Source organism: Vitis vinifera, chromosome 13, assembly GCF_030704535.1.
Source record: "Vitis vinifera cultivar Pinot Noir 40024 chromosome 13, ASM3070453v1".
NCBI classification, from domain to species: Eukaryota; Viridiplantae; Streptophyta; class Magnoliopsida; order Vitales; family Vitaceae; genus Vitis; species Vitis vinifera.
Genome location: NC_081817.1, coordinates 26,370,139 through 26,397,841, shown reverse-complemented (window position 1 = coordinate 26,397,841; position 27,703 = coordinate 26,370,139). Strand labels below are relative to the sequence as shown.

The 27,703-nt window shown below is 34.2% G+C and overlaps 2 protein-coding genes across 42 annotated transcripts; both read right to left on the bottom strand.

Annotated features, from left to right (window-relative positions):
• Positions 1-1,065: 1,065 nt before the first annotated feature.
• On the bottom strand, positions 1,066-12,149 carry LOC100854534 (putative disease resistance RPP13-like protein 1). 26 transcript variants are annotated; one of them, XR_009467497.1, is made up of 8 exons: positions 7,749-12,149; positions 5,873-6,113; positions 3,818-3,992; positions 3,528-3,599; positions 3,179-3,237; positions 2,577-2,702; positions 1,709-1,828; positions 1,066-1,574 (listed from the first exon to the last, which is right to left on the bottom strand). XR_009467497.1 is itself a non-coding variant. In XM_059742295.1 (2 exons), exon 1 carries the CDS (start codon positions 11,804-11,806, stop codon positions 7,796-7,798), a length of 4,011 nt encoding a protein of 1,336 aa, XP_059598278.1. In that variant the 5' UTR covers positions 11,807-12,149; the 3' UTR covers positions 1,066-3,237; positions 7,749-7,795. The 26 variants fall into 26 exon arrangements, 1 of the variants encoding a protein (XP_059598278.1); XR_009467495.1 differs by having other exon boundaries at positions 3,528-3,652; positions 3,818-3,941; XR_009467507.1 differs by lacking the exon at positions 2,577-2,702 and having other exon boundaries at positions 3,528-3,652; positions 3,818-3,941.
• LOC132252527 (putative disease resistance RPP13-like protein 1) lies at positions 8,136-27,651 on the bottom strand. 16 transcript variants are annotated; one of them, XR_009467514.1, is made up of 13 exons: positions 23,500-27,651; positions 21,584-21,808; positions 20,951-21,168; positions 20,604-20,853; positions 19,581-19,791; positions 19,259-19,298; positions 17,165-17,278; positions 16,878-17,014; positions 16,698-16,769; positions 16,492-16,568; positions 16,306-16,397; positions 16,072-16,178; positions 15,630-15,966 (listed from the first exon to the last, which is right to left on the bottom strand). XR_009467514.1 is itself a non-coding variant. In XM_059742298.1 (2 exons), the coding sequence occupies exon 1, from the start codon at positions 27,537-27,539 to the stop codon at positions 23,547-23,549; it is 3,993 nt and encodes a 1,330-aa protein (XP_059598281.1). In that variant the 5' UTR covers positions 27,540-27,651; the 3' UTR covers positions 8,136-8,213; positions 23,500-23,546. The 16 variants fall into 16 exon arrangements, 2 of the variants coding, with proteins under 2 accessions (XP_059598281.1, XP_059598280.1); XR_009467515.1 differs by having other exon boundaries at positions 19,259-19,415; positions 19,581-20,853; XR_009467522.1 differs by having other exon boundaries at positions 16,072-16,202; positions 16,878-17,278; positions 19,259-19,415.
• Positions 27,652-27,703: the final 52 nt, after the last annotated feature.

Here is a 27,703-nt window from a genome sequence, read left to right as displayed (position 1 = left end):
TAGAAAATTATAATTATAGTTAATAAATTATTTTTATTTATCATTTTAAATTTATTTTAGCACTTTCATATAAGGATTAAATAATTTAAAAATATTATTTTTTTCCCTTTCTTTTATATCTCTATTCAATGATCCAACTTTTGTCACACACCTTATTATTTGGATGCTAGATATGATACCAAATTAGTGCCTTCCAATTTTCCTATAACTTATTTTTATTGAAAAAGGGAATTTTTTTTTTCATTCCTCAATTTAAATATCATTGCAATTAAATGTCACTTTTTTCCATAAATACAAAATTCATATCAAAATCTTATAAAAAATTATTTGTCACAAATATATGATGTGATTAAATACACTGTTTTGCTATGAATATAAATTTCATCTAAAAAAAAATATTTTTTGCTATAAAAATAAAATTTGTTCAAAAAATCTTCTTTGTGGCTAAAATTATATTAGCAAATATAAAATTTGTTGTAGTGAATGAAACAAATGTCCTTATTGATTTTTTCAAAACACAAACTCTTGGAATGATAAATCGATTTAATAACTTCATATATATGGCTTTATAAACAATAAGGATACTTCAAATATTGTAAAGCTATCTTGAGTTCGGGAAAGTATTTAGCAAAGGAAAAAAATAATTTTCTCATGTTTGGTTTTACTATGAAAAATGTGAAAAATGTTAAATATAATTAAATTTACTAAGAAACTTTTATGTTTTTAAATTATTATTATTATTTTTTTTTGAAGAGTTAAATAAGTTGAACGAGTCTGAAATATGATATAAAAATAATTTATTGAGTTTATATCAATTTTTATTTTTTTCTTCCCATTTTCTCTCAAATTTTTTGGGAATCAAACATAGCGAAAAAACATTTTACTAAATAAAAAGTTGTTTCCCCATTAATTTGAGCAAGACAACAAATTTCCTTCCTCTCATATAAATAATTCAATAGATCAAGGAAGTGTTTGAAACATCAAGTGGTAAGTAAAATAAACATATATGAGTATATTTTCAATTGCATATAAGAGGAATAAACTCAATTATATCTGCTTTGAAAGTTTGAAAATAGATCACTTCTACTGAGAATGCAACAACTTTTAAGATTTGGAATGACCTCACAATAAGTTGAATCTCTAAGACACTGAACATCCTACCTATCATATACAAATAACAATATCTCATCATAAAACATCTCCCAATAGAGAATAGAAGATGCATGGTTTGTGGGAACAACATTTGTATACATGGGAAACACTAAAAGAAACTTGCCATCAATGGAGGTTTCCAGCATCTGCAGATATTGAAGAGATGTGAAGTTGCTGCCATTTTAGTTGACATATAAATCAGTTATGAAGAGAATGACTTTCTTTCATGGGCCATGGCTAATGCTTGCCATCTTTTCATGGGAGCTTAAAAACAAAAAATAAAACTGAATAGCTTGTTCTGATGGTCAAGTCATCCAGTTAATTGGAGTGTGTGTGATATCCTGCGCCAAATTTGTAGCAACTATGAGAACCCCAATTATTGAATTGCACACAAGCTTCCATATATGAGGCACATTTACAACCTAAAAAAAAATAAAGGAATCAGAAAGACAAAGGATTTCGTTGCACACAATAGAATTGAATACCCACTTCTAAAAATAATTATAGTAGAAGAATGCAAGTGTGGAAACAGGTGCAATCCAGTATATATCCATACCTTATGAACAACTGAGGAATTTTGAGTTCCTTGACAGCAAGGAGCAAGATATAAAACCCCAGTAAAATGGGAAATGAAGGAGGGAAAGTATTTGAGAAATCCAATGAGCTGGGCAGAAGCCTACAAGTGATGAAGTGCAATACAATGTTCATAAACCAATGCTAAAATTCAATCTTAAAGTGAAAAAAACAATTGTCTTAGGATATGCACCTCCAACAAACTGCTTTTGTTAAGGTCGTACTCAATATCTTACCTACATTAAAGACAGACGAAATCCTCGAACATTTCTGTCAACTTCAAACATCATTACTCCGTTTTTCCAAATTTAAAAGCATTTCTCTTAATTTTTCTTGTCAAGATTACCATGTCAGGATGTGCTGCTAGAGAAACCCGATAAAATTTCCATTTATTATTGCCTTTCATTTCCTCAAGTTAGGGATTGAGAATTAAGTTATTAGAATCAACATACATTTCATTGTGCATGTTTGTTCTCCTTTTGGAGTCCAGTGTTGGATCAGGGTACCATGTAATGGAAGTCAACAAAAAGCATTCATTTGATGATAAGCTCTTCTGCAGTGATAGAAAGCAGGATTGCTTACACATGGTTTTATGGGAACAGAAGATCTTAATTAAAGGTGGCAGAAATCTATCTGAATACTGCTATCCCAAGACTGAAGGCAGGGGATATACAGATCATTAGCAAAATACAATCTAAGTTCCACCTGCAGATAATTTCCAAGAAATATCATAATGGTGCCAGTATGGATGTTCATATCATCCACTTGGATTCCAGCTAATTAACGATGAACTAATTAATAACAAAGAAGAGAATCACTCTTCCCACATCTTTCCATGCAGAATGGTGTACCTGAGTCCCATGCAAGAGAGGAAAACTTGGAAGTGTATCATTTGCTTATCTCTTCCATATGATTCCACGTCTTTATGATTCCACATCACCTTCCAACAAGCTATCTCTATTGGCAAAATCTCCATCCTAGGAACAAGTAGTTATAATTGTGTTCTCATATTTCACAAAATCAAGAACCAAAAACTCCAAAACAAAATTGCCTGGCAGAGTTAATTTCCTGTTTGGGACAAGTTTTAGATCCAATTTGCCACCTTTTCATTGCATTGAAATTCCAAAATTAGATTACTACTGAAATTGAGTTGTTGAAATGAAAGAAATGGTTTTGTTCAGAGAAGAGATAACAAAACTCATAATCATCTAAGACACTCTTTCAGCCTTATCATAATCATCTTGACCATCAATGTAGACACCAATGGAATAGGATGCATATGATAACCTCCATACCATACTTTAAATATAAAGCAGTCTACATAAGCAAAGAAATTTCTTCAATATGCAAGCAAAAAGACCATCTGCTTTTATCTCGATGATTCTAATAGTTTAGTATGTGAATTTTTACTATAAGGCAAAACATGTTATTTTTCATAAAGTAGAAGACATACCTATCGAAAGCAGGGCACTTTGCGGCGGTTAGTACGTTTGTCAGAGCCCTTCATTCTATCTGAAAATTTTCAGAACACAAAAATGTATCATCTCTTATGGATGGTTTCCCTACATAAGCTTTGCTAGAAAGATCTTTCCATTTTCTCTTTGTCACATCATACTAGCAGAAATTAAATATTATATCAAGTAACAAAAGAATTCGAGTGCACAACCTTCCTCTGCTAATGATATTAGTTAAAGATGCTTTAGATGCTTATTTTAGTAAATTTTGATTGTGGAATCACAAATGCATGGATATGAAGCCACTATGGATGTTCATATCAACCACTTAAATTCCAACTACAGAACCTGATAATCAATAGGAGAATCACTCTGCATGCCTGATTAAGCTCTTCCCATACAAAAGGGCATACCAAAGTCCTATGCAAGAGAGAAGAATGGGAAAGTGTATTAACTTGATCAAAGTCTCCAACCTAGGAACAAGCATACGTAAATGTATCCACATGTTTCACAAAAAAGAGAAACAAAAAATCATAACTAAATTATATGGAAAGGTTGATATAATTTCCTCTCTGAGATAGGTTTTAATATAAAAGTGAATTTGTGGTAGGTTAATAGAAACTATCCAATTTGCTAACCTTTTCATTGCACTGGAGTTCCAAAAGTTTAGAACCTCTGATTTAATTTTGACTTCTGAAAGGCTGATTAACCATCTTTTACTTCCCCGACAGAATGCACCCCGACATGCTTCAATGGTGCCTCCTTCAAATGAACCTCTCATTATTATGCAGGTACAAGTGCTTCTTTCAAATTCTTAAATGATGCACAATGTGGAAGTTGCATAAGATGAAGAGGAAGACATGTTTAAAGTTTTAAGAACTTTATTAAATTATAGTTTTCACATATAGAAGAAGCTGATGAAATAATTAAATCATATGTATTACCTTTTAATTTTGGAGTTAATATTACTTTTTAATTTCATAGAGTTTAGAAATAAATTGAAAAGGAAATAGACAAAAATAAAATAAGCAAGGATGATTTAAAATATTCGGAATGTAAAGTAGAACTAAAATTCAGAAAGGATCTAAGTAGTGTTGTTGAACTGAAAGAAATGAGTATGTTGAAAGAAATGAAAAGTATAACAATAGAAAACAATATCTCAACATTAAAATGGCTAATGCAAGCAACAATGGAACATTTGATAATCTTTGTACCATAGTTTAAAAGATAGAGCAACCTCTCATTTCTTGAAAATGTTCTACTCCATAAATAGTTGGTGAATATATATTGTAGGATATGCAAATGCATTTTGAAGGTTTAACCTTGACCTAGATGCAATAGCTTTCATTAGTGCATCAAGCACATGAACCATTTCTCTTTGTTTAGAATCTCAACAATAACAATGTTTTCCCTGTTATTTGATTCATAAGCTTATTCTCAATGAATGGAAATTTGAAGTACATAAGCAAAAATATAAGCTGAATGTGTAGGCAAAAGGATCCTCTGCTTTTCTTATGATGATTCTAACAATTCAGTATGTTTCTTTGGATATAACATAATAGTTCATCCCTTTACATAATTACTCAATCTAGAACAACAGATGCACAATGACTTTGTTAACATTAATATACCTTCCAAGAAATGGGGCACTAGCAATGACAATCCTTAAGCAAAGTACTAAACTTTTGTTTGGAGCAAGATCATGGAATCAATGCAATGACAGTGCCTTATGGATTCTAGACCACTAGTAGTGACCAAAGACGCCTAGGATGGAAATATTGAGCGATGAAAAAAAAATCTGAACAAGAACAATAGGCTATAAGTTGTCCTAACATTATGAGATTCAAAGCATTTGGATCCACATTTAGGTGTGGGAAGCATTCCTGGAAAAAAGATTTGATACCCCCAATTGAAACCCATTGTATGTGAATTCTCACTACAAGGCAAAGCATAACATTTTTTAGAAAGTAGAAGACATACCTAATCGAGAGTAAAGTAATTACAACTGCTAATACTTTTTCCAAAACCCTCCATTCCATCTAAGATTTTTCAAAACATTCAAATGTAACATCTCTAGATGGAAGATATGCCTACATGTCCTTCATTGGGTAGGAAAAGTTTGTTGTTTTTGTGGTAGCATACTTGCAAATATCAAGAAGTGCACAACCTTCTCTACCAATGATATTAATTGGATGCTTTAGATGCATCAATGTTCGAAAAATGAGAAGTTTGTAAAAAAAAATCACAACATAGAACCTATAGACACTTGTCGAGAGCAAAGTCTCAAGTAATAATAGAAAAAGGATTTGTAAAAATTTTGCAAAATCCATCAAAAATTTCATAGCCACTATGTTTGGTTTATGTTTGTCAAGGCCTTATCTTATCCCATTTCCATGATTTTGAACTCTATACTAAGTCAACTTAGCTTATCCCCACAGATTCCAAGCGCTGCTGAAAGCAAACATCAACACCAATCAAATTTTGATGTTGCCTAAGTTAAACATCATGCTTTTCTCCAAAAATGATCTTAATGAATTTTTTTTAGCAATTTTAGGGAGAAACATGTTTTTTTTATTAACTTTAAGGAGTGAAATTGATTCTCTAGAAGGTAGAAATTATCTTGATATGTGAACTATTACCAAAGAAAATAAATTAAACCTTCAAAAAGTAGAATTGTAGAAGAAGAATGGTACCTAATTGGAAATAGGCACTTTGTTGCTATGAATACGTTTGTTGAACCCTTTGCCATATTTGAAGAATCTAAAGTGGATGTCTTGGAATTAGGAATCATTTGTCCACATGAGCTTTACGAGGTTGATTTTTCCATTTGCTCCCTACATTTTGATGTGCTTGCAAAAACCAAGTAGAAAATCAAGGAAGCCAACAATTCTGGTAGACAACCTTCCTCAATCAACAACAAGATAGTAGACGCTCCTACATCCAAAAATTCTTCATGGCGTGAATAGTTTTGCAATGAATTGTTATATTTACATATGCCAACATATATAGAATTAGGAAGGGACAAGTTGTTTACAAAAGCAACTTGAAAATCAATATCCCAACAAATTAAAACCAAGGAACAAGCTCACCTAGTCACTAAACTACTAATAGTTGTTTGAGTTTATTAACACCTATATTCACATATAATACTAAACTTTCCAAAAAATGACTATTATTGGAGAGAGTTCACTATAAGAAAGTAGTAAATATATATATTGGTACAATTTTCACAAAATTATATGATTTCAAAGTAAGTATATCGGGGCTTGTGGTCGTCTTATGAATCATAGGTATAATTGATTTTTGGGCTCAAAGGAGAACACACTTAATGGGGTTTGCCTTATCCCATTTCAATGACTTAAGCTTGATGTGGAATCACCTAAACTTATTTTAAAAGATATTAAACATTGTCCATCAAAATCACACATGGAAATCAACAAGCTCACATGTCTAATGCCCTTTTCTTAATGTACATGTTTACCTTATAATATGGATTTTTTATAAAAGTACAATCAATTTAAAATTAATTTTTTAAAATACAACACATAAGAAAATATTTCAAATTCTACAACATTTTATGTCACATTGAAAGTTGTCTATTGAAGATATATCTTCCACAATTTTCATATCGGTCAGTTATTTTTAAAAAAAAATTATATTAAAGATGTTTTTTGAAAAAACACTTTTCATATTAAAACTATTAAGAATTCACAACAATTTTGACAACGCTGAAAGTTATTTCTTAAATAAACACCTTTCACAATTTTTATATTAGACACATATTAAAAATAACTGAATTTATAACAAAAGTGCTTTTTGAAAAAACATTTTTCATATTGAAAGAATTACAAATTTATACTAAAGATAACTTTTGAAAAAAAAAACTTGCCATATTAAAAATATTAAGGAATTTACAATAGTTTTGGTCATGTTGGAAGTTGTCACTTAAAGAAACAATTTACACAATTTCATATTAGAGACACATTGAAATTAAAAAAATGAATTTATATTAAAGTTGCCTTTTGAAGTAATATTTTTACGTGATACAAGTTGTTTATCTTTAGTAAAAATTATCTAAACTTAAAAGAAAAAAAAGTTCTCTTAAAGTTGTTTTTTGAACAAACAACTTCTATGTATAAGAATGTTGTAAGTAACAATGTTAATGAAACACACCAAGTAAAAGCAAGAGGCTAATAAACATCAAATACAATATTTTTTTATTAAAAATAAAAAACAATATAACAAATTAATGAAAGTGACGTTGGAAATCATTTGGTAACTATTTTTAATTTTTTTTAAAAAAAATTGATAAAAAAAATGAAAAAAGAAAAGCAAAATTATAAAAATAGCGAATATAAAATTATATCCAAACTACATCTAAGTGGTGCTTTGCCTTTATTCTTTATTTGAGTGATACCCCCACCAAATATATCTGGACTATCTACTGGACCCCACTTGATGTCTCAAAAATAAGAGAATTATATAAAAGGAAAAAATTAAAGTCTTAAAATATTAGCACCATTAGACGGGGAATTGGTAAATGAAAATAAAACACAAAGCATAAAGTACCTGGGCCAATAAATGCAGAGGAGAGCAAGAGCTTCGATGCAAGGGCCTCATGATAAGATCACCTCCCCATTTTCCATATCCGATTGGTCGAACGCTATGCAGGGGATGTGAGAAATCTTGGGCCATTCTTTCCCTTTATCCCTTTGGCACCGTTTGTTCAGCAGAGGACACTCTTCAATATAAAGACTTGAAAGGGAGGAGGGCAGCCCCTGTTTTGGGAAGGACTTGAGGTTTCCACATTCCCGAATCCGCAGAGTTTCAAGAGAGGTGAGGTGCTGAAGGCCCTTATTGTCCAGGGATTTCAGATTTGGAAAACCCCTAATTTCAAGGGAGGTGAGAGTGGAGGGCAGAAATCGCTCCTCGGGAAATCTTTCGTTCTCATATCCTTCAATCGTCAACGTTCTAAGAAAGGGAAGCGTTTGCAAGCCCCACTCCATCTGATTGGCCACGAGTTTGTTGCAATTCCTGATGTCAAGCTCAGATAGATTAGTGGGCAAACCCCCTTCGGGAAATGAATCAATTTCTGGACAATTAGATATATGCAAATGTTGAAGGGATGTAAGGAGGGTGTGCATCCCTTGGGGCAGTGACTTAAGCTTTTCGCAATTCAATATCCAAAGCCTTCTTAAATTGGGAGTGGGCAATCCTCCTCGTGGGAAAGATACCAGATTAGGGCAATTACGTATTTCCAATGACTGGAGAGATGTGAGATCCACGTGGTGAAGTCCATCTGGAATGTAAAGGGACTCCAGATTTCCACAATTGAAGAAATCAAGCGTCTCAAGCTTTGTGAAGGAGGCTAATGGAAAGGACGTGAGAGAATCACAACAACTAGTTATGTCGAATTTGGTAAGGGAAGCGTAGTGGTTGTGCGTCATATCCTCGTGGAGTGCTAACTCCAATTTCTTACACTCGCAGATTACAAGTCTCTTCAATGAATCAATGTCCCTGGGCAAGGACCTCAGAGAACCACAATGCCAAATTTCCAAGCATTGCAGAGTCGTATTATTTTGCATCATTCCCTCTGGTAGGGACTCCAGAGTGGGACAGGCTCTGATTTCAAGGCTTTCAAGCATGGGTGGCAGCGCCATCTCCGGAAAAGATGCGAGACTCTCACAATTCTCGATGTTCAAGTTTTTAAGAGAGGTAAGGCTGTGAAGAATGGGTGGAATTTCCTTTAGCTCGGGACAACGATACACACACAACTGTACAAGAGAATTCAGTTGTCCTAATTCATCTGGTATTTTGCAAACATTGCGTATAGTCAAGTAAGCCAATGAGGTGAGACTGCCCGCACTCCTAACCACCACATCATCACATTCCTTCAACTCCAATCGACGAATGGAGGGAGCCATTGGAAGACAACACACCAGCTGCTCGCATTTACTAATCTCAAGTTCTGTTAATTTAGGAAGGTGTTCGGGTAAATCCTTTTTCAGATTTGGACATTTCTTGATATAAAGCTCCTTCAAACAAGGGAATTCAACTCCACGACAAACCCATTCCTCCCACTCTAACATCTCTTCAAACCTCAGAATCTCTAGGGATCCAAATGGCTTAATTGAAGTTGAACTACAATAGCTATTCCCATACAACTCTACACCAACCTTTCGCACATCATCCATCTTCACAATACAGAGATCCTTGAGAGACTGTAATTGCCCAAGTGGCGGCAAAGACAAGCAATTTTTACAATCTCTAAGTTGTAAGAAAACTAAATTCATGAACGAAGGATCTTCTAACCATTTTGGAAATTTTATGCCATAGAAGCATTCAATGATGAGCCTTTTCACCTTGTTATGAGGCTGAAGCTTTTCGAGAACTTTGGTTTGAATCTCCAAGTCACCAACAATCGCATTTGGATCCCATGCAAACACTAAGTCGTCAAGGTCTTCCTTTTTCATCAAATTAACTTCTGTAGCATTCTCCACATTCTGCAAGTTTAAAATGGAGAGTGCTCCTTGCAGGTGTGCAAGATCTCGTAACTCCCCGAGTCTTGCACCACCATGCTTGCCAACAACAAAAGTTGTCAACATTCGAAGATCTTTTAATCCATTGATTCCCATCGGCATCCCTTCTATTTTTGTTTTGGGAATATCCAAATGACGCAAGTTGATGAGCTTTCCAATCTCGGCCGGTAACTCGGTAAGCCAACGACATTCTGACAAAATCAATGATTGCAAATTCAAAAGCATACCTATTGATTTAGGTAACTTCCGAATTTTAGTGTTAGAAAGGTTCAAATACCGCAAATGTTTCAAATTTCCAAATGAATCGGGCAAATAAGTGATGTTATAGTAAGATAAGGATAAAACCCGCATACATCTGAATTTTGGCAATACATCATGTAGGACTTTATCACCTAAGTAGCAAGGTAATTGATAACCAGGCTTACTTAATGGTAGGAAGGTCCGTAATTTATCAATGTCACGAAGGGGATCAAATTTCTTAGACATGTCAAATAGTTCACGATCATATGAAAAATGTCGAGCATTCTTCGAAACATTTTTTTGCTGTCCCATTTCCAATCTGAAACAAAATTCTCCAGATACAAATTGAGCCAAATCGTGAATCAAATCATGCATCACAAACATTGACTTATTATGACCGGATTGTTGAAAGAATGACCTTGATAATAGGTTCTGAAAACATATTTCACCAACATCTTCCATCGTCTCCCCTCCTTTCAAGCTACCCACTAAACCTTGCGCCATCCACAACAAAATTAACTCCTCCTTTTGAAATTCATAATCCTTTGGAAAGATGGAACAATATGCAAAGCACTGCTTCACTTTTGTAGGGAGGTAATGGTAACTCAAGTGTAGAGCCGGAAGAATTCTACTTTGTTCTGTTCGTAAATCCCATATTTCGCTGTTCAGCATATCCTTCCAAGTCTTCTCATCTTGTTTACAGCGCAACAGACCTGCCAATGTATTTGCAGCCAAAGGCAAACCGTCACATTTCTTTATTATTTTCCTACCAATAGGTTCCAAGTTTTGGCGGGCATCTGGAGTTACGTTTTCGAAGGCAATGCCTGCAAATAGTGACCAACAATCTTCATCAGAGAGTTTACTAAGATGATGGGAAGAGGTAGTGCGCATAATAGATGCAACATCTTCAAGACGAGTTGTTACCATTACCACACTGCCTTGTGCTCCATTTCTAAAAGGAGCTTGTAAGGTACCCCAGCTATTGGGGTCCTCATTCCATATATCATCCAAAACAAGGAAAAACCTTTTTCCATTCAACTTTTTCTGCAAACTATCTTGTAGTGATTGCAGTGTATTAGAAGTATCAGATGAATGCTTAGAGACCGACTCTAAAATTGATTTCGTTATCACTACCAAATCAAACTGATCAGATACACACCCCCAACCTCTGATATCGAAATTGTCCCCAACCCTCTTGTCGTTATAGATCATTTGAGCGAGGGTTGTTTTTCCAACCCCACCCATACCAACAATCGGAATCACCTGAACCTTATCAGCAGTAGCTATTTCATCAGATAGCAACAATTCCATGATCTTCTCCTTATCACCATCCCTACCATAAAACTCAGCCTTATCTATCAAAGAAGTAGTCAACCTTTGTTGAGTCACTGATGATACCCCTCCAACACTCTGTGTCAGATCGAGACGAGACTTTCTTTCTACAATCTTATCTAATTGCTCGGTGATTGTCTTGATCTTTTGACCAATCTTCTTATTGAATATCACACCGCTAGGATGAAAAGAGGGGATAAGCTTCCGTACCTTGCTGGTGCTGGTTTGGGGCCCTTTGCATCGCTTAGCCTCCATGTCAAACTCGTCCAGGACATCTTCGATGTCGTAAGCTAAAGCTTTGAGATCGTCCACCCAACTCTTCACCGCTTCCTCCCGAATCTGCCTCTGCTCAGCATCATGCAGCACTGCTTGGAGATCCAACAAAGTCTTACTCCACTCCTGGAGCACTGCTGTGTCTACTTTGATCCGGCGTGCATAATCTAACAAAGGGGTAGCCACCAGCTTGTCCAGCACCACCTCAAACAAGGAAGACAGAAACGCCTCCACCACAACCATCTTTTCTTCCGAAATGAAGGAATCAAAGACTCACAGAGAAATACAACCAGCACGGGAAATGAAGCTTTTGTGGGAAAAGCCTCTGCTTGTGTACAGACATGAAGTAGGGAAAAGGATGAAGAATTCATCCAGCTTTAAATACTGTTTTACCCTTGTCCATTCTTAAGCTCATGCTTACTGTATGGAAGAATGAGAAAACAGAGGAGGGTATTTCAGGAAATTTGTCAAAACTTGACGTCCAAAGCAAATGCCAAAAAAAAAATTGTATAAATTGACTTGATTCCGTTGCAAGTGGGGGAAAAAATATTACAAGTGGTCGTACGTAGTAGGGAAAAAAAATAATGTGCCAAATTTGATCCAACTACGAGACACCCAAGATATTTATGCTTTTTCTTTTGTTATTTTTCTATGACTTCAATAAACCAGGCCATGTTTGGTTCCGATAAGTATTAAGAAAATATTTTAAAAATATTAAAAGAAAATTATTTACAAATCAAATCAAAATATCACCCTTCCTCACAATGAAAGTACAAAAAAAAAAAAGAAGGGTTCTTTAAGAACTTCCACAAATTATACAATTCTAAAGAACTGTTCTACACGGTTCAATATTGAGAAGAATGGTCAATTAATATTGAAATAAGGAAAGAAAATACAATGCATACTTTTGATATATCTTGAATGAATAAAGCAATCAGGGAAAGGGAGTGTCACATGGGTGTGTCTGCACAACAAGCAACCAAATTGCTTTATTGCTGTCCACACTCAGTCCAGCTGTTATGGGGCCAATTTTTTCAAGATCGACTCTACCTTGAGATATCTCTAACTAAAGTTTCACACATGCTTGTCTTGGTGAAGTGATATAGAAGGAATTTTTAATTGTTTAAACCAAAATTAGTAATTTAACTTTAATGTCTCTGATCATACTTGTATATTACTATGATAATGAATTAATTAATTATATAACCGAAAAAGAGGCGACCTACTTCTTTTGTTTTTATTTTTATTTTTTTGTTTCATTGGGTGTACATAGAGAGTGACCCATATTCTCATCATATTAAATAAGATATTTTTGAGAGTTTGAAAGACGAAAGACTCATAAAATGTATTCAAATATATTATTCATCTAAGTTTTTTGATAGATTAATAGAAACATATTTAATAGTTGGAATGGTATATAAAAACCTGTTTGAGACTCATTCCGATGGGATTATAGTACTTCTTAATAGTTATAAGTATGATTAACAAAGTTATTAAAATCACTTTATAGAATTAAAGAATCTTTTGATTCTTAAACTAGCATTTAATATGTGTTTCTTTAAAAAATTATTTTTCTTACATAATATATTACTAAAAATGTTATAAAAAAATTTATATATGATACAAATACCTAGTGGATTCAAACTTGATTTTTTAACATAAAATCAATCAAAATATGGAAATTCAAATATTCGTAGAGATTAAAATCTCTACGCAAGCACTTAAGCACTCCAAGCAGCAATTGAGCGCTCGAGGGGTTTTAGTGATTAGGTGCTAAGGAGGTTTTAAAGTTGTTTTTAAAAACATTTTTTCTAGTTTAAAACATACGATTCACACCATCCTTTAACTCACTCCAATTCGCCTTTTCCAGATCTTTTTATAGTTACCTATGTTATCCTAATTAATTGTACAACAACCTTAAGTCTGGAATCTTCAATGAAAAGTAAGACAATTTAAAAAGGTTTAATGATAAAAAAAATTAGGAACAAAATTGTCAACTCTTAATCACATAACCTAATATATCAACAATTCTAAGTTTTTAAATTCATAGGATCTCTTCATCATGAATTCTAGAATTTCTTTTGTTATTCTCATAACATCAAATTGATCATACAAACAAACCCAAACTCTCACACCAAAATGGCTCGCCACCCGCTCATCATTGTAGATGGTCTAAGCAAGGGTTCTTTCCAATCACATCCATGCTAACAATGGAAATTACAAAGACTCTATTATTCATAGTTGTTTCATCCAACATTAGCAATCAATAATCTTCTCCTTATTAGCATCTGTACTATAAACCTAAGTCTCATCCACCAAAGAAGTAGTTTGTAACTTTTCTTTTGTGGCAAATGAAATCCCTTCCTCCGATACCTTTCCTCAATTGAAGATCATATTAAAGGAACCATCAAAGTAGACACAAAATCAAGTGCATAAAAGGTTGGAAGACACTTCCATAAATATTTTTATAAATCTAAAAATAAATTTAAACATTTTCAACTAAAACAATAAAATTTTGTTTTAAAAAAAAATAGCTTTAAGTCAAAACCGTGGTTGGTGTCTACAGTTCTGCTTATTTAAAACAAAATTAAAACTAAAATTACCCACTACAATTTTGTCACATTAAAAATGTAAAAAATTAGGTCATATAGATGCATATGTGGTTGAAAAAAACCAATTGGGAATTATTTTGGCCAAAAATCTAGGATATGGACTGTTTTTTAAAATGAATTATTTTTGCTCAAAACTCCATTCAAATGCTAAACCTTTTCTTTTTTTTCTCTCATTTCCTATCTTTTCCTAGTTTCCTTCTCTTATCCTTCATTTTCGTCAATTTTTTTACACTGAAATTAAAAGGAAAAAAAATGTTACAAGGTGCATCTCCAAGCTTTAGGGCATGATCTACGATAGCACCTGCCAGTGCAGCAGTGAACGGTCATGACCAAAAAAATGGAAAAGAAACTCTGTTAGGGTTTTGAATGAGTAGATGCTGAGAGATTAACCAAGAAGGTATTTTAACCCTTTCATTTGTAAAATTTACTATTTAAAAGAAAAAAGTGAATTTGTGAAGAATTTAAGTGGATGTGTTAATAAATTCTCTTTTCCATATGTTAACAATAGGTTGAACAAGTGGGTCATGGGGTAATTGAGGACTTTATTGGCATTGCCATACCCATACATCCATCAATTTCAATATATGGGTCCCCTATATTGGACCATTCACAATAATGATTCAGAATTGGTAGATTGCATGGAAGTTCTTGGCATTGTGGAGTCCACAAAACGCGTGAATGACTTGACTAATAGAAAAGCAAGATTGATCCCTGATACCTTCTTGTTACTAAATTTCAATTTCAATGAAAAAGTATTCTTCAGTCCTTTTCTCTAGAATCTTAAAGAGTCTGCTCCATTCAAATTAACCATTTTATGTTCAATGTGTTTTCGAGTGTTAATGTGAAAATAATTTGGAAGTTCCAATTTTTATGCTCGAGAAGTAGCAAATACCCTCATTTTTTGAATTAGCAAAATATCAATGAAAATAATTTGCTAAATTGAATTAGCAAGTAGCCCCAATGGGATAGAACAATCATTTTTTGAATCAAGCCCTACATTGTCGTGATCTTGAGGCCTCAATACCCTCAATGGGATCACCAATTCTACTCGATGATCAATCATGAAATGGCAAATAGTTCTAACCACGGACTTTACAATTGAACTAATTAATCATTAATTTAGATTAAGCGGACAATTAGCTCTAATATTAGATAAAATTCCATCAAGCAAAGGAAACAATGGCAATCATCCACTATAAAGTGATGAAAACTGAAAATGGAGGTATTTCTAACCACTTACAAAAGTAAAATGGGAGGAGAGACAGGGAACATAGTTAAAAGAATATCATTACTATTCAAAATGCAATAATTCCTAAGATTTGGAATCATATCAGTAAAGCTGAATGACTAAAAGATACTGAATAGCCCCCTATCATGCTGAACTATAGAAATAGTACAACTTCATAATATCTCATCATAAAACACTCCTAGGGAGAAATAGAAGGAACAACATATATTGGGAAAAATGTTTCATGTATTCAAAATTAAAAGACCTAAGAACTGTTGTCATGTAGGTTTCCAACAGCTGCAAATGTTGCCATTTTCGTTGATATATGAATCAATAATGAAGAAGGCGGTTCCTTTCTTTCCACAATTGTTCATGTTTTAATTCCATCTATTCAATGGAGAAAAAAAAAATACTGAATAGCTTGTTCTGATGCCTAGTCATCCAGTAGTCTGAGTGCTTGTGATTCTGCACCAAATTTGCAGCAACTATGAGAACCAATTCTCCACTCGCCGCGTCTATACATCATATGAACAAGCATCCGTATACGGAGCCATATTTACAACCTAAAAAAGGATAAAATGAAATCAGAAAGAAACAGGTTATTATAGTCAATAACACATTTTAATACCCACTTCAAAAAGTAAAAAGGTAAAATCTAATTTCCCCACCTTAAGAGTTACTGAAAGGTGCATGGAGGACATTATAGTTCCATTGTAGCAAGGAGCCAGCATGAAACTCCATTAACATGGAAAACTATAGTCGTTACAGTAGAAGCCTACAAGTGACGAATTGCAATGCACTGTCCATGAATAAAAACTTGATACCGTTTTAAGTAAAAAGAACAATCCTTGAAGTGAATTTCCAACAAATTGCTTTTGTGAAGAACATATTCAATAGCTTACCTACATCAATGACAAATCCTTGCACATTTCAGTCTACTTCAAACAGCAATACTCTGTTTTTCCAAATTTAATAGCTTCTCTTTTAATTTTTCCTGTCAAGATTTTTAGACCATGTCAAGATGCACTGCACTAGATTCTCTTGCACAGCTAAAGAACCCAATAAATTTATCTTCCATTTACTATTACCTCATTTCTCATACTTGGTTGTCCATCATTTCTTCAAGTTAGGGCATGAGAATTAAGTTATTAGGATGAACATTAACCTGTAATTCACAAACTACACTGTTAGCATGACTGTTCAAATTTTGACGACCACTGTTGGATCATAAAAAGACTTCCATTTTTTAGTGACAATAAATTCATCTGCAGTGATCAAAAAGAGGATTGCTTACACATGGTTATATGGTGACAGAAGACCATAGTTGAAGGTGGCAGAAATCTGTCTGAATACCGTTAGCCGAAGACTGAAGGTAGAGATAATACAGATTATTTTGATGATAGAGTCAGAAAAAACTTCTCATTAATAGCAAAATAGTAATCTGAGTATGGATGTCGTTGATTCTACATCTTACCATGCATAATGATGTACTTGAGTCACATTCAAGTCAGCAGAATAGGGACGGGTATCAATTGCATATCCCTTGCATATCATTTCACTTATTTGTGATTCCACGTCACCTTCCCACAAGCAATCTTGTTGGTCAACATCCTAGGAGCAAGCAGTTGTAAATACATCCACAAATTTCACAAAAACTCTAAAACTAAGGTGCTAGTGTGAAAGTGCATCTGCTGTAGGCACAAAAACCATCTAATTTGCGTACCTTTTTATTGTGTTGAAATTCCAAAGTTTAGAACCTACCATTTAATGTTGACTTGAGAAAGGCTCATTAACCATCCTGACATGCTCCAATGAAGCCTCCATCAAATGTCTTTGCAATGGCTGCTACTTTGGTTCAAGTACCTTTTTCATATGCTACAATGGTGCCAAATGAATAAGAAACTGATAAAACAGTTAAATATTTTTTATCCACCAGTAAACAGTTGAATGCTTCATTGAAGGTAAACAAATTTGTTCAATTGGAGTTTATGTTACTCTTTAATTTCATGCTAACAGTCTAAAACCAATTTGGAGGAAAACAGACAAACCAACAGGAAAAAAGACTATTCAAAGTAAAAGTGAAATTGATAAAGGATTTGAGCAGTATTGTTGAAATGAAAGAAGTAATTTTGTTGAGAGAAGAGATTACCAAAATGCATAATAATGGGAAACAATGTTTCAGCCCTATCCTAATTATCTTGACCATCAAAATGGAAACCAGTGAAACAGAACGCATACGATAACCTCTGAACCATACTTTAAAGATAGAGAGCAGCCTAATATAAGCAAAGATATATTGATAACTCTAATAGTTCGGTATTTTCTCTTGGATAGGTCATCATCTTTCAGCCTTTTACATAACTACTGAATCTAGTGCAACACATGGAGAATGCTTTGCTAATATTAACATTTATGTTTCATTTGTACTATTAAAGATTAAGAAATAATATAGTTTACATTTATAGAAGTAAAAAATGAAAATAGGTTGTAGGACATCAAAATAAATCTCTTCTACCTTAAAAGAGATAACCTATAGTTTTTCACAATTGCTTGTATTTAATAGTAGTAAAGAAAACTCAAGCATTTTATAGAAAAGCGGGTCAATGCAAATTAAAGCTAGTAACATCATATGATCTTCAAAACGTCCAATAAAAAAAAAAACATCATATGATCTTCAAAACTAAATAACAGAAATGAAATACCAAAACAAAAAATCTAGGTAGAATTTCTACCTAGATTATGTCAACCAAATTAAAGAGTGACAACCAAATATTATATCAACCGAAGTGTAAATTAATAAACAGAACACCAAATCACATGAGCTACAACTCTTGACAAGTAGTGCTACCTTCCAAAGAATGGAGCACTCACAATTACAATCCTTCCGCAGATGAGTAAAAAACTTTTCTTTGGAGCAAGATCATGGAATAAATGTAAATGCATGCATTTGTCTAAAGGATTCTTGACTGCTAGCAGCGACTAAAACTCCTAGGATGGCAATCTTCAGTGGTCAAAACACCAACAATAGCATAGGACAAGTTGTCTTCACATTATGAGGTTCAAATCATTTGAATCCACCATATAGGTGTGACAGTCCTAGAAATAGGATATAGATAAGGAGGACATTTCTAGAAATAGGATACAAATAAGGTTATCTCCAATTGAAATTCATTGTGTGAATTCTCAGTATAAGGCAAAACAAAATATTTTTTCAGAAAGTAGAAGACATACCTAAAAGCAAAGGATATTTTGATAGTGAAAGTGAAAGAGACATTTTGATCATGCTTATGCGACATAAATACCTCTTCCAAACTCTTCATAGCATGAATGGGAATCTAGGTGTAAGGGTAACCACATAATACAGACTTACAGTACTTCACTAAAACAATGTAGATTGAATTTTTATAGACTGTAATCCTCAATAACCAAATAAATGACGTAGGATAGTCATTCCCATATTATTAAATTCAAAGCATTCAGCAAAAGTAGATATTATGTTTGATGATTATAATTTTAATACTTTTATTAAAGATGAGGGTGTAAAAGATTTAATTGAACTTTTATTAAAGGAAAAATAAAGATGTTTGTATTTTTAGGTAAATTATACTGAGAAAGTGTAAGGTCTAGTTTAATAATTCTATCTAATGTCATCAAAAGTTGAATTTGACCTTCAAATCTTGTTTTTAGCATTTAAGAAGTTTTTCCAAACATAGATTCAATAAATAAAATATTATAAAAATTACTTACAAATTATTTAGGGAAACAGAAGAGTATAAGAAGATGGCAGGAATAGGTTTGAATACTTGAATTCAAGCTACTAAACCTAATCACCAAGAGGAGAATCAGTCTGCATACCTGATTAAGCTCTTCCTATACAGAATGGCATGTCCAAGACCTATTGAAGAGAGAAGAATGGGAAAGTGGATTAATTGCTTATTGTCTCTATTTAATTCCATGTCCTCGTGATTCCACATTATAGTCTAACCAGCAAATCTTGATCAGAATCTCCATCCTGGGATCAGGCATGTGTAAATGCATCCACATGTTTCCAAAAATCAAAAAACAAAAAACTCAAAACTAAATTGTAGGGTAGGGATTGATTTAATTTCCTCTCTTAGACAGGTTTTAGTATAAAAGTGCATTTGTGAAAGGCATAGAAGCTATCCAATTTTCATACCTTTTTATTGCATTGAAATTCCCAATGTTTAGGACGTGTCATTTATGGTTGACATCAGTAGAATGCACCTTGACATGCTCCAATGGTGTCTCCTTCAAATATCCCTCCTGTGGCAGTTATGCAGGTACAAGTACAGTACCCTTTTTAAAATGCTTCAATGATGCCCAGTGCAGAAGCAGAATAACATGAAGTGGGAGACATGTTTAAACAGCTAACACATATAGAAGAAACTGATGTAACAATTAAATCTTCTTTATCCAGCAGTACTTAGTTGAATACTTCATTAAAGTTAAATAGAGCTGTTCAATTTTGGAGTTTATATTAATCTTAATTTCATACTAGGAGTTTAAAAACAATTTCATAGGGAAACTGATAAATGTAACAAAAGCGAGGATGATTTAAAATATTCAGAATGTAAAGCAATCTAAGTGTTGTTATTGAAATGGAAGAAGTGATTCTATTGAGACAAGAGATGGCAAAATGCATAATAATAGAGAACACTATCATAGATACCTTGAACATCAAATGCAGACAACAATGGAACAAAATGCATTTGATTAACCTCTGTACCGTAATTTAAAAAGACCGAGCAGCCTATCATTTCTCAAAGTTGTCTAATCAGGTATCATAATGTGAAATTGAAAATGTTTTATTCCATAAATAGTTGGTGAAATATACAGTAGGCTTTGCAACTATATTTTTGATGGTTTAACCCAAACCTAGGTGCAACAACTTCCTTTAGTTCATCAAGCACATAAACCATTTCTATTCACTTAGAATCTCAACAATAAGAACTTTTTTACTTGTTCTTTGATTCATTAGCTTATACTCAATGATTGGAAATTTGAAAAATATAAGCAAAAATATGTGTTGAATGCGTAAGCAAAAGGATCCTCTGCTTCTTTCATGATGATTCTAACAGTTCATCATTTTTCGTTGGATATGACACGATAGTTCAGCCGTTTACATAATTATTGAGTCTAAAACAACAAATGGACAGTGCTTTTGTTTACATAAACATACCTTTCAAGGAATGGAGCAGCCGCAATGGCAATCCTTAAGCAGAGTACTAAACTTTTGTTTGAAGCAAGATCATGGAATCAATGCAATGACATTGCCTTCAGGATTTTGGATTGGTAGCAGTGATCAGAAATGCCTAAGATTGAAATCTTGAGCAGAGAAAAACAATCTCTTGACAAGAACAACGACAAACTAGATGTTGTCCTCACATTATGAGATTCAGAGCATTTGAATCCACATTCAGGTGTGGCCCCTAGTAAAAACATTAGTTATCCCTTATTAAAACTCATTATGTGTGAATTCTTACTACAAGGCAAAGCATAGAATTTTTCAGAAAATAGAAGATATACCTAATTGAGGGCAAGGTACCTTGCAGCTGCTAATACATTTTCCAAAACACTCCATTCTATCTGAACTTTTTCAAAACATTCTCTTATGGATGATATGCCCACATGTCCTTCATCGGGTAGGAAAATTTTGCTCCCTTTGTGGCATCATACATGCAGATATCAAAAAGTGCACAATCTTTCTCTACCAATGATATTAGTCGGATGCTTTAGACGCATAGCTGTTTCAAAAATGAGAAGTTTGTTAAAAGGTCACACCATAAAACCTACAAATACTTGTTGAGAACAAAGTCTAAAGTAACAAAGAAAATGATAATCATAAAAATTTTGCAAAATCCATAAAAAATTTCAGTCATCATGTTTTGTTTATGTTTCTCAAGGCCCTGCCTTATCCCATTTCTATGATCTTAAACTCCCTGTTGAGTCACCTTAGGCTATCCTAGCAAATTTCAAGCATTGTTGAAAGCAAACATCAACATCAATCAAATTTGATGTTGTCTTAGTTAAACATCACGTATTAACATTGGGGAGTCAAATCGATTCTTTGCAAGGTAGAAATTATCTCATAATGTGAATTATTGCTAAAGAAAATAAATTACACCTTCAAAAAGTAGAACGATAGAAGAAGAATGGTACCTAATTAGAATCTATGAATACATTTGTTGAATCCTTTGACATATCTGAAGAATCTAAATCGTAATGTCTGGGAAGGAATGATTTGTCTGCTTGGGCTTTACCACGTAGATTTTTCCATTTGTTCCCTACATTTTGATGTGCTTGCAAAAACCAAGTAGTGAATCAAGTAAACTGACAATTCTGGTGGACAACCTTCCTCCATCAATAAGATGATAGTAGATACTCCTGCATCCAAAATTCTTCATGACATGAATAGTTTTGCAATGAATTGTGATATTTACATATGTGAGCATATGTAGAATTAGAAAAAGGTTAGTTGTGTACACAAGCAATTTGAAAACCAATATCCCAACAAACTATAACCAAGGAATGACTTATATGATTTCACACATAATAGTTGTTTGAGTTTATTAACACTTATATTCACACATAATACAAAACTACTCAAAAAATGGTTGTTACTGTAGAGAGTTTACAAGAAAACTGTAAATATACGTAATGGTACAATTTTCACAAAATTATATGATTTGAAAGTAGGTATATTGGGTTTGTGGTCGTCTTATGAATCATAGGTATAGTTGATTTTTGGGCTCAAAGGAGAACATACTTAATGGGGTTTGCCTTATCCCATTTCAATGACTTAAGCTTGATGTGGAATCACCTAAACTTCTTTTAAAAGATATTAAGCATTGTCCATCAAAATCACACGAAAATCAACAAGCTCACATATCTAATACCCCTTTTTTAATGTACATGTTTACCTCATAATACGGATTTTTGATAAAAGTACAATCAATTTAAAATTAATTTTTTAAAATACAACACATTAAAAAATATTTCAAATTCTACAGCATTTTATGTCATATTGAAAATTGTCTATTGAAGATATATCTTCCACGATTTTCATATCGGTCACTTATTTTTAAAACAAATTATATGAAAGATGTTTTTTGAAAAAACACTTTCCATATTAAAACTATTAAGAATTCACAACAATTTTAACAACGCTGGAAGTTATCCCTTAAAGAGACACATTTCACAATTTTTATATTAGGCACATATTAAAAATAACTGAATTTATAATAAAAGTGTCTTTTGAAAAAACATTTTCCATATTGAAAGAATTACAAATTTATACTAAAGATGACTTTTGAAAAAAACACTTTTCATATTAAAAATATTGAGGAATTTACGACAGTTTTGGTCATGTTGGAAGTTGTCACTTAAAGAAACAATTTACACAATTTCATATTAGACACACATTGAAATTAAAAAATAAATTTATATTAAAGTTGCCTTTTGAAGTTGTTTATCTTTAGTAAAAATTATCTAAACTTAAAAGAAAAAGAAGTTCTCTTAAAGTTGTTTTTTGAACAAACAACTTCTATGCATAAGAATGTTGTCTTTTAAAGTAACAGTTTTAACAAAACAAACCAAGTAAAAGCAAAAGGCTAATAAACATCGAATACAATATTTTCTGATTAAAAATGAAAAAACAATATAACAAATTAATGATATAGTTAGTTGCATTTTTTTTCAAGATTAAAAATTTGAAAGTGACTTTGGAAATCATTTGGTAACTATTTTTAATTTTTTTTTTAAAAACGTTGATAACAAAAAATGGAAAAAAGAAAAGCAAAATTATAAAAATAGAGAATATAAAATTATATCCAAACTACATCTAAGTGGTGCTTTGCCTTTATTCTTTATTTGAGTGATACCCCCACAAATTATATCTGGACTCTCTACTGGACCCACTTGATGTCTCAAAAATAAAAGAATTATATAAAAGGAAAAAAATAAAGTCTTAAAATATTAGCACCATTAGGTAGCACAGTCTGGATGCTAGAGTAGTTATAAACTTGTTGACTGACGCGGAATTGGTAAATGAAAATAAAACACAAAGCATAAAGTACCTGGGCCAATAAATGCAGAGGAGAGCAAGAGCTTCAATGGAAGGGCCTCATGATAAGATCACCTCCGTATTTTTCTTATCGTATCTGTCGAACACTATGCAGGGGATGTGAGAAATGTTGGGCCATTCTTTCCCTTCTTCCCTTTGGCACCGTTTCTTCAGCAGAGGACACCTTCTAATATAAAGACGAGAAAGGGAGGAGGGCAGCCCCTGTTTTGGGAAGGACTTGAGCTTTCCACATTTCCAAATCTCCAGAGTTTCAAGAGAGGTGAGGTGCTGAAGGCCCTTATTGTCCAGGGATTTCAGATTTGGAAAACCCCTAATTTGAAGGAAGGTGAGAGTGGAGGGCAGAAATCTCTCGTCGGGAAATCTTTCTTTCTCATATCCTTCAATCTCCAACGTTCTAAGAAAGGGTAGCGTTTGCAAGCCCCACTCCATCCGACAAGCCAAGAGTTTGTTGCAATTCCCGATGTGAAGGTCAGATAAATTAGTGGGCAAACCTCCTTCTGGAAATGAATCAATTTCTGGACAACTAGATATATGCAAATATTGAAGGGATGTAAGGAGGGCGTGCATCCCTTGGGGCAGTGACTTAAGTTTTTCGCAGTTACGTATCCCAAGCCGTCTTAAATTGGAAGTGGGCAATCCTCCTCGTGGAAAAGATACCAGATTAGGGCAATTAGATATTTCCAATGACTGGAGAGATGTGAGTTCCACGTGGTGAAGTCCATCTGGAATGTAAAGGGACTCCAGATTGCCACAATTTGTGATATGAAGATACTCAAGCTTTGTGAAGAAAGCTAAAGGAAAGGACGTGAGAGAATCACAAATTTCAAATATATTTAATTGAGTAAGGAAAGCGTAGTGGTTGTGCGTCATATCCTCAGGCAATGATAACTCCAATTTTTTACAGCACGAGATGTACAATTGTTGGAGAGTAGTATTATTTTGTATCATTCCCTCTGATAGGGACTTCAGAATGGGACAGTGAATAATTTGAAGCCTTTCAAGCATTGGTGGTAGCCCCATCTCTGAACAAGACAAAAGACTGTCACAGTACCGGATATCCAAGTGTTTAAGAGATGTCAAGTTGTGAAGAATGGGTGGCATTTCCTTTAGCTCGGGACAACCACTCACAGACAACTTTACAAGAGAATTCAGTTGTCCTAATTCATCTGGTATTTTACAAACATTGCGTATATCCAAGGAAGCCAATGAGGTGAGACTGCCCGCACTCCTAACCACCACATCATCACATTCCACCAACATCAATTCACGAATGGAGGGAGCCATTGGAAGACAGCACACCAGCTGCTTGCATTCTCTAATCTCAAGTTTTGTTAATTTAGGAAGGTGTTTGGGTAAATCCTTTTTCAGCTTTGGACATATCTTGATACAAAGCTCCTTCAAACAAGGGAATTCAATTTCACGACAAACCCATTCCTCCCACTCTAACATCTTTTCAAACCTCAGAATCTCTAGGGCTTCAAATGGCTTAAACGAAGAAGACCCAATATTCCCACAGAACTCTTGTCCCACCTTCTGCACTCCATCAATCCTCATAATAGAGAGCTCCTTGAGAGATCCAAGTTGCCCTAGCGATGGCAAGAATGAGCAATTTTTACAATCGTGGAGTTGCATGGACACCATATTAGTAAATGAATGTTCGCCTAACCAGTTAGGAAATTTTTCACCACAATAGTGCTCGATGGTCAGCTCTTTCAAATTGTTATGAGGTTGTAGCTTTTCAAGCACAGTTGTTTCCTTCTGCAAATCACGAGCAGTAGCATCGCCATCCCACTGCATTACTAACTCATCAAGACGCTCCTTGCCTTTCATGTTAGCCTCGAAGACATCCATAGCATCCACCACATTCTGCAACTTGGAAATGCAAAGTCTGCCACCAAGGTGTGACATCTCCCTCAACTCTTTAATTTTTGCCCCTCTATCCTCACCAACAGCAAAAGCAGTCAATGTTCGAAGACGTTTCAACCCTTCCATTCCCATTGGCATCTCCTTTAAGCTAGTGTCACTAATATCAAGATGACGCAAGTTGATTAGTTTCCCCATTTTTGTGGGCAAATGAGTAAGAGAATGACAATTTGACAACATCAATGTCTGCAAGTTGAAAAGGTTGGTTATTGATTCAGGGAGCCTTCTAATTGAAGTACGAGAAAGATCTAAGTAGCGTAGGTGTTTCAAAGTTCCAATTGAGCGAGGCAACTCCACAATATGATAATGAGCTAAAGAGAGAACCCGTAAGCATTTCAGTGTTGGCAATAAAAGATTTGAGATCTTCTTGCTTAAAAAGATACGACGAGATTGATGACCTGTATGTACAGGAAGAAAGGTCCGCAAATTATGAGCTTCATAAAATGGATTAAATTTCTTGGAGAGTTCAAATTCCTTTGCAATAATATAAGAAGAATGTCTGGTCTGCTTAGAAATTTGATTTTTCTTTCCATCATCCAACCAAGAACAAAATTTCCCCGATACAAATTGTGCTAAATCATGAATTAAATCATGCATCAGAAATAGTGATTCATCATCAATGGATCGTTGGAAAAAAGATCTTGAAAGTAAATTTTCAAAGCATGTGTTACTAAAATCTTCTATAATTTTCTCCCCGTTAGAGCCACCTAATAAGCCTTCTGCCATCCATAACAACACTAAGTTCCTTTTTTCAAATTTATAGTCCTTGGGGAATATGGAGCAATATGCAAAACATCGTTTCAAATTTGGTGGAAGATAATGGTAACTCAAGTATAAAGCTGGAAGAATGTCACTTTGTTCAATTGGAAAATCCCATATGTCATTATTCAGTACTTCATTCCAAGCATTTTCATCTTGTTTAGTGTGTAATAGACTTCCAAGCGACTTTGCAGCCAAAGGCAAGCCTCTGCATTTTCTTACTATCTTCTCACCAATTGGTTCCAACTTTTGGCGGATGTTTGTATTCATATGTGCAAAGGCGTGTTTTGCAAATAATAGCCGACACTCTTCATAGGATAGCACATCAAGGTGATGAGAAGAGGCAGTAGTGCGCATAATCGATGCAACATCTTCATTACGAGTTGTTACTATGATCATACTGCCTTGTGCACCAGCCCTAAAAGGAGCCTTTAAGGCATCCCAGTTTTGGGGCTTCTCGTTCCACACATCATCTAGAACGAGGAAGAATCTTTTCCCATTCAATCCATTCTTCAGGCTATTTTGTAATGATTCTAAGTTCTTAGAATCAGTTGAACTATGAGTGACGGACTCTAGAATTGCTTTGGTTATCCCTGTCACATCAAATCGATCCGATACACAAACCCAAATCCTGGTATCAAAGTGGCTCTCCACCCTCTTATCATTGTAGATAATTTGAGCCAGGGTTGTTTTACCAACCCCACCCATACCTACGATGGGAACTACAGAAACTCCATTATCACCATTATCCCTGGAGGCTTTCTCGGATAAGAGAAATTGAATGATAGCCTCCTTCTTAGCATCCCTACCATAAATGCTAGACTCATCTACCAAGGAAGTGGTTTGTAACCTTTCTTCCATCTCAAACGACAACCCTCCAACACCCTCCCTTAAATGAAAGTCATGCTTTCGTTTTGCAACAGCATCCAACTCCCTTGTAATTTTCTTTATCTTTCCACCAACCTTTGCATTAAATATGACAGATGTAGGATGACAAGCAGCAAAACAAGTTGGGATGAGCTTGTGTACCTGACTGGTGCTAGCTTGGGGTCCATGTATCAGGATCTGCAGATTAGCTTCAGTGTTGAACTCGTCCAGAACATCTTCCATGTCGTAAGCCAAAGATTTGAGATCATCCAACCAAAGCTTAACAGCTATCTCCCTTGTCTGCTTCTGCTCAGCATCAATCAGCACAGCTTCAATATGCGACAAAGTCGTCCTCCATTCTTGGAGGGTGGCCTCAACATTCTGCCTGCGTGCATACTCCAACAAAGGGGCAGCGGTGGCAGCCGCCAACTTCCCAATCACCAGATCAAAGATGGAAGACACAGCCGCCTCCGCCACAAACATGTTTTCAGCAAAATTCAAACTCTCGAATAACCAAAGCAAATTAGCGAGAGTAGCAGTTGCTGTGAAAGCCTTTGCAGTAGTCTTTCAAGCCTTGTGAAAGCGCAGGAAATGGTCTGTACATTGAATTGAAGTTTCAGGCATTGTGGAGCCCACAAAGCGCGTGA

Coding starts and splice junctions, on each gene's coding strand:
- LOC100854534 (XM_059742295.1), bottom strand. CDS start 11,806: ATGGTTGTGGTGGAGGCGTTTCTGTCTTCCTTGTTTGAGGTGGTGCTG.
- LOC132252527 (XM_059742298.1), bottom strand. CDS start 27,539: ATGTTTGTGGCGGAGGCGGCTGTGTCTTCCATCTTTGATCTGGTGATT.